The sequence below is a fragment of the Cherax quadricarinatus genome, chromosome 20, assembly GCF_038502225.1.
Source record: "Cherax quadricarinatus isolate ZL_2023a chromosome 20, ASM3850222v1, whole genome shotgun sequence".
In the NCBI taxonomy this organism is placed as follows: Eukaryota; Metazoa; Arthropoda; class Malacostraca; order Decapoda; family Parastacidae; genus Cherax; species Cherax quadricarinatus.
The window spans coordinates 1042909-1050527 of NC_091311.1; the positions used below are offsets into that span (position 1 = coordinate 1042909).

The 7619-nt window shown below is 41.0% G+C and overlaps 1 protein-coding gene across 1 annotated transcript; it reads left to right on the forward strand.

Annotated features, from left to right (window-relative positions):
• Nucleotides 1–11: 11 nt before the first annotated feature.
• On the forward strand, nucleotides 12–5289 carry LOC138852976 (uncharacterized). Its single transcript, XM_070086863.1, has 3 exons — nucleotides 12–446; nucleotides 548–604; nucleotides 856–5289. Exons 1-3 carry the CDS (start codon nucleotides 302–304, stop codon nucleotides 4836–4838), a joined length of 4185 nt encoding a protein of 1394 aa, XP_069942964.1. The 5' UTR covers nucleotides 12–301; the 3' UTR covers nucleotides 4839–5289.
• The last annotated feature ends 2330 nt before the right edge of the window (nucleotides 5290–7619 follow it).

The following is a 7619-nucleotide window of genomic DNA, read 5'->3' on the forward strand; positions in this document are numbered from 1 at the left end:
ATATAGACTTGCAGGGATTTTTGTTTAAAAGATTCTCGTGAAAATAGAGAGAGACTGATGTGAAAAACTGTACCTCTACTTTGGGGAAAATTAAGCATCTTATGAGCACGCTATCCTAAAAGCGTGCTATAAATACGCTCACCTTTTCGTCTAGGGCGAAAGGTGCTCTTCCCGCTCACTCAAGAAAGTTACCAGCTTAGATTAGAGCAGGTAAAAACTTCTCTATCTATGGGAGATTAAAATATTATCTATAATTTAAATAATTTATGGAATATGAGAGTGAGAGTGTGTATTTACAGATATGACTCGTCACCCAGCTCGCAGATGCCACCTATGCGGGCGATTATACCCTCAGGATGCAGCTCACCACACTTTCTCCTGTAGTTTCTGCGGGCTATCAGTGTGTGTGGCGAATGTCACAGCTCATCGCAGGAGATGCGTGACAGGTGAGATACCCAGGTTATTGCTCTGAATTGATGTTTTCTTAAAACTGCTATTTTCAGATAATGAAATAAGTCTTTGAGCTAATAATAATTTTTTCCAACAGTTGGGGCGGGGCAATACTCCAAGCAGATGATCCGGGGGGCGGGCCAGGAAGAAAGAGGTCAGCGCTCTTTTCTTAATCAATTATTTTTATTAACAGTCAAACATTTTTAAGATATGTTTATAAAGTATCTCACTAACAAGAATAAAAATCATTTTGAGAACCGCATATATTCCATAGATTGCTTAGCTTCTCCCAGTTTTATACTTTAACAGTAACATTTTTTTAAAAGATTGCTAGAGTTATAATTAGTCTAGTATGGCTCTAAAACAAAATAATAATAAATAACTTTCTCTAATTATATTATGCAGATCAGTCTGTGTCCTCCGATGAATCTTCGACCGTAACACTCCCACAAGAGCAAGTTGAGCCGATTGCCGGTCCCAGTGGATGGAGACCAGCCGCCACAAGTGACAGCTCCTCTTCCAAGGATCATTACTACTCTTTCTTGGGTTCCCCCTCCTCTGTTAATCGAAGGTTCACTTCAGGTAAAAAAAATTTTTGTTCAGATGAGGAAGAGAGTGAAATGGGAGACGATTCCATTTCAGAGGAACCACACATTACGAGTCGGTCGGAATGTTTTCAAGGTCACTTCTGTCGAATAAAATATTCAATTCCTGCCTCTCATAAACACGACCCCATATTATTTCTTCAGTCCTTCGCAACAACATTTATGAGGCACATATTACAGTTTTTCACTGTTCTATCAGGACGAGCACTTTATGAAAATGCTCTTAGGATTTATGCCGAACTGAGCCTTATTTTGCGCAGACAGTCGCTACTGGGAGAGGATGACAGTCGTGAGCATTATATAACTTTTCCCGCGCAACTAGTTACACGAGATGATATATCTCGGCTCTTACGGTCATGGAGGGAGTACCTTAGCATGCGATTAGAAACTGAAATTTCATCGGGCGAGGGATCAGGCTTCATACTAGATTATATAAAGGGTTTTCATATTGTAATATGCAAGAATGGAGTGCGTGGATACCTAGGAGACTATATAGAATATCCCACATCTTTACGAGGGAAAAATCAGATATTTAACCCGAGAGGAGTAAAAAATAGCTGTTTTATTCAATGTCTGGCGGCCTTTTTCTGTCGTAGACTTGGCTGGGGCTGGTATAAAATCAGACGATATTTATCTAGATGTGATAGCCTTCAGAAATTTGTCAATTACTCGCGAGTGACTCTCCCTGTCCAGTGGAGTGACATCCACAAACTCGAGTCTGACAACAAAATATCAATATTTATTTATTGCTTAACTTCTCATGAAGGGACCTATCATGCTACTTTATGTCGTAGGGGTAGTAATAAATATTCACTGGTAGTGGCCCTGTTATTGTTGGGAAAGACTCATGTAGCTTTAATCAAACACTTCCAGAAATATATGAGAATTTTCTCCAGAAAACATTCACGCAATAAGCACTTTTGCTTGAATTGTTTAAGTGAATATAGTGACATTTGCAACTTAAAAACTCACTTCAATTCATGCGACAACCAACAAAAGTTGATTTTTCCCCCAGCTGGAAGCGTTTGTAAATTCAAAAATACTCACAAGGGCTACTTGCCCTCTCATACTGCCTTTGTGGATTTAGAAGCTTATCTCGATAATCGTAAGCCAGAGGGGGTAATAACAGCTAGACACGTAGCAATAGCTTATGGCTATATAGTGATAGACAGAAATAGCACTATAATAGATAGATATGTCCATCGGGGGGTACAGTGTATTGATCATATGTATGATAGACTTTCGTCTTTATGGGATTGGATAAAGATGAACACTCCCTGTTATCCGCTTCATATGACCAGGGAGCAGCATATACATTTTGCCATACAGAAGAAGTGCAACTTCTGTCATCAGGACTTTACTCTTACCAAACCAAAGGTGAGGCATCATGACCATCTAATGCCTAAGGCTAATTATTTAGGAGCACTCTGCAATAATTGCAATTTAAGGCAGAAAAATTCAGGTAAATATTTGCCTGTTATTATTCATAACCTATCATATGATATGGCTTTGATAATTAAAGAACTAAGTGTTAAAGCCCCAATCAATGTTTTAATGAAACAGGGATATAAATTCCTAAAGGTAGAAATAGGAGCACTACGTTTCCTGGATAGTCTAGCCTTCTTGTCCGCTGGTTTGGCTAGTTTGGCTCAGGCGCACATAGCTTCAAAATCACCCTTGAAATTCACAGAGGCGATGATAAGTCATCTACCCCCCGAAAGTTGGGGAAGCTTATTAACCGGCAAACAAGTGTTTCCTTATGAATATTGCAGCTCCCCAGAAAGGCTCGAAGAGAAGACTTTACCCCCAAAAAGAGCTTTCTACAGTTCTCTGTCTAAGAAGCATATTAGCCAAGAAGAATTCGATCATGCTCATCTGGTTTGGGAGAAAACAGCTTGTCAAACTCTAGGAGACTATCTCCTAGTATATCTCAGCTGTGATGTAGGACTTCTGGCTGACATATTCACCTTGCATAGGAGATTATTATACAACATCTATAATCTAGATGTTGTTCACTATGTTTCTCTCCCCGGCTTTGCCTATGATGCCTTCTTAAAAACCAGTGGAGTGGAATTAGAATTAATTACTGATCAGGAGCTTTATAACATCATACAGTCTAATATAAGAGGCGGCTTCACTACTGCTGTTAGGACGTTTGCTCAGGCCAATAACCAGTTCATTAATCCCAATTTTGATGAGAAAAACTTAGTAAGTAAATTTTTGCTATACTGGGATTTTAATTCTCTTTATGGTTCTTGCATGACTGAGGCGCTGCCCTACGCAAACATTCGAAAACTCTCACCCGCAGAAATGGCGAGTTTTCTCGCAAATGGCAGTCTTCTCCAGAAGAATCCTCAAGACTCTATAAAAGGTTACTGGCTTCTTATAGACACTCTAGGAATAGCCCCAGAATTAGCTCGCTACACGGATGACTTACCACTATGTCTCTATCACAAACAGATAACATTAGATGATCTATCTGAGTACAGCAAACAGCTATTGGCTATCAGTAATCAAAAACTACCCCGTAAAAATACTAAATTAGTGGGGGACCATCTCCCCAAACGAAACTACCTAATATCATTGCCTTTATTGCAGTTGTTCTTGGAGATAGGTCTACAAATTGAGAAAATTCATAGCATATATGAATTCTCACAAGGAAAATATCTGGCGGGCTTTGTTGAAACGAACGTGAGGCAACGCAATAGTAGCACTAGTAAAGACTGTCAGCGATTATTTAAATTGTTGACCAATTCTGTATTCGGCAAGACATTGTTTAATCCATCAAAATATGCCAACAAAACGAAGCTCATAACATCAGCGGGAGCATTTTTGCGAGCGGTGAGTAAGCCACTATTTAAGAAAGCCATAAAGCTTTCAGAAAACAAAGTATTGGTTACGACGGGGACGCCAGCCATAAAACTCACTTACCCTAATTACATAGGTTACCAGATACTAGAACTTGCCAAATTTAAGCTGTACCATTTTTGGTATATGATTCTTAAGAAAACATACCAAGACAAAATAAAACTAATCTATTCAGATACCGATAGTGTCATCGCCTGTTTAGAGGGCATCAAAAACCTTACTGATGAAATCGGTAAGGAACCATTGAGGAAATGGATAGACACATCTAATTTCCCCACAGATCATCCTCTCTACAATGACTCAAGGAAGGGATCTCTAGGCTTACTTAAAAGTGAGGTGGGGGACCGCCTTATTTCAGAAATAGTCTGCATTAAACCCAAAATGTATAGCATCCTGCTAGCAGATAATAACAACACTATCGCTGCGAAAGGAGTTCCTCAGTCTGAACAACAATTATTAACTCATAATAACTTTAGAAGTGTGCTGGAAGACGGTTCTAAACATACCTTCCAATATAGTCAAATTAGAAATTTAAAAGGTCAGATGACCACTATCACCACTAGGAAACGAGGTCTTAGCTCATTTGATGATAAGCGCTTTTACTTAGATGCCTATCACTCTGTATCCTATGGTCATCCAGATGCCAGAGAAACAAAGTTTAAATTATTTAAAGATAAAACAGATGACAAAGTGGAGGAAGACGAAGAAGCTAATAGCAGTACTGAAGAAGGGAGTACAGAAGAAGAAGAGGAACTAGAGATGAGAGACAGTTGCAATCTTTGGCGGGGAAGAGAAAAAACCGTAAGAGATTTTTTCCCCAGGGTCAAGCATCGACGCGAGAGAGGTAGATCTTCCGCCACTGCTCGTAGTTTCATGCTCTTAGAAGCTAGCTGTTCTGAGGGAGAGGAGGAATAAAACAATGTAATGTTAACTAATAAATATATTTGCTAAGAGAGACTTTTTTGTTTTCACCCTTTGAAAAATTAGGTTATTATCCTTTTTCACACAGATGCCCCCGATGTAGCCGGAGAGCGGGCGCAGGGCTGATAATCACACCCGATGACCTCCAAAGAAGCAGGCCCGCCGCAACACTCCATCAGAGAGCCCCAGTCACCTGAATCCTTTGTACTGCCTCTCTCTCCCATCTATCAGTGTAATAGAGTTTGGGGAGTCAGAAGTGATCATTACTCTACTTCTGTTCCTACTTAGTAATAAGACTCTCTATCCCCTTGGGGGATGATTAAACATATAAAACTCCTACCCTGTCAGCCCTAAGGTCATACAGACCCCCCATTATCTCATTATTTTTCCATGGTCATTATCCCGGAATCCGGTTCCCTCGGGCGACCAGCTGCCCATCCATTACCGCGTTCTTTAAACCCAGCAGTGTTGTTGTTGTTGTGAAGTAGCAACAGTCGCGTCAGTGAGTCGCAGCCCCGGGAAAGGGGGGGGGGGGACTCCCTCGGAGATGGTAAGCTTGTACCCAGTCACCTGAATCCTTTGTACTGTCTCTCCCATCTATCAGAGTGATTGAGTTTGGGGAGTCAAAAGTGATCATTACCCTACCTTCTTATAATTAGTAATTACACAGAAATAAGCCTCTCTCTCTCTATCCCCTTGGGGGATGTTTAAACATATTAAATCTTGTACCCCTGACAGCACCTGAGCTTATGAAGACCAACCCATTATCTCACATTCAAAAGTTTTTTTCCACACTCTTTATCCTGGGAATCTGCCCACCTGCACACCTGATTCCTTTTTTTGTACTGCCTCTCCCATCTATCACAGTGATTGAGTTTGGGGTGTCAGAAGTGATCATTACCTACCTTCCTATAATTAGTAATTACACAGAAATAAATCTCTCTATCCCCTGGGGGTTGATTAAACATATTAAACTTGTACCCCCTGACAGCACCTGTGCTTATGCAGACCACCCATTATCACATTCTTTTCCACACTCATTATCCCAGAATCTGCCCACCTGCACACCCGAATCCTTTGTTCTACTTCATCTACCTACTTATTAATGCATAGGAATAAGTCTCTCTATCCCCTTGGGCCATGATTAATCATATTAAATAATTACCCTGTCATGCAAACCCCATCATTATCTCATTTTCCATGGTCATTATCCGGCAGTGTTTCTAGATCGACCAACATATACTACTCTTTCAGAGACGGCTTTTTAACTGTAACATGCCAGAGGTTCATCTATAAACATAGTTAGTTTGTGCAGCAGTCATAGGTCGTGTCACATTTGTTCAATGTGGAAGTAGGTCGTGTCCAAGAATTAGGCAAGCGAAGAATTCCTAAGTATTAAGATCCCAAGAAGTTGCAGTGTCTGACAGATTTGTAGATGAATGGTTCAGAGAACCGACATGTTGATAAAATAGACACATGTGCAACTCTTGGGTATCTTTATTGAGGAAACGTTTCGCCACACAGTGGCTTCATCAGTCCATACGTAGGAGAAACTTGAAGAACAGGAGGAGAATGAGGTAATCAGTCCCTCAACCTTGAGTCGATGTGTTCAGTCCATCAATCTTGAATAGAATACGGCATATCAGCGGAGAAGCAGCTTATAAACCATATGGCAGGAGAGGTGCAGCAGTCATAGGTCGTGTCACATTTGTTCAATGTGGAAGTAGGTCGTGCCCAAGAATTAGGCAAGCGAAGAATTCCTAAGTATTAAGATCCCAAGAAGTTGCAGTGTCTGACTGATTTGTAGATGAATGGTTCAGAGAACCGACATTGATGGACAGAACACATCGACTCAAGGTTGAGGGACTGATTACCTCATTCTCCTCCTGTTCTTAAAGTTTCTCCTACGTATGGACTGATGAAGCCACTGTGTGGCGAAACGTTTCCTCAATAAAGATACCCAAGAGTTGCACATGTGTCTATTTTATCAACATGTCGGTTATCTGAACCATTCATCTACAAACCTGTCAGACACTGCAACTTCTTGGGATCTTAATACTTAGGAATTCTTCGCTTGCCTAATTCTTGGGCACGACCTACTTCCACATTGAACAAATGTGACACGACCTATGACTGCAGCACCTCTCCTGCCATATGGTTTATAAGCTGCTTCTCCGCTGATATGCCGTATTCTATTCAAGATTGATGGACTGAACACATCGACTCAAGGTTGAGGGACTGATTACCTCATTCTCCTCCTGTTCTTCAATTTTCTCCTACGTATGGACTGATGAAGCCACTGTGTGGCGAAACGTTTCCTCAGTAAAGATACCCAAGAGTTGCACATGTGAAGATTGAGACACTTATGCTGCATAAGTGTCTCAATCTTCAACTTGTCGGTTTTTCAAACCATTCATCACAGTTGCACATGTGTCTATTTTATCAACATGTCGGTTCTCTGAACCATTCATCTACAAATCTGTTTGTGCCTATTTGTTTGTCGAGTGTGGAAATTTGTCTGTCATTCCAAGACACGTGTGCTAGATGTGTTAAGTGCTGCGGGTTTGGAGTAATTAACGAGTAGTACAGTGTTGGTAACTCCGGAGACGACTCTGGGCCCAGTGAATGACCTTGAAAATCGCACTGCGACCCGCAGGCCACTACACCCATATTGCCTGTGTCTCGAGAGGTGAATATCCCTTCCTTGTCCCTTCTCCCTTATGGAATAAAGGCGGTTTCGCTGACCCAAGAGTAACAGACTAACTCTTCCACCTC

Excerpts from the sequence above, each read along its gene's own strand:
- LOC138852976 (XM_070086863.1), top strand. The coding sequence starts at position 302 with ATGACTCGTCACCCAGCTCGCAGATGCCACCTATGCGGGCGATTATAC. Across the intron at positions 447-547 it reads TCGCAGGAGATGCGTGACAG|TTGGGGCGGGGCAATACTCC; the intron begins GTGAGATACCCA and ends TTTTTCCAACAG. Across the intron at positions 605-855 it reads GGCGGGCCAGGAAGAAAGAG|ATCAGTCTGTGTCCTCCGAT; the intron begins GTCAGCGCTCTT and ends TATATTATGCAG.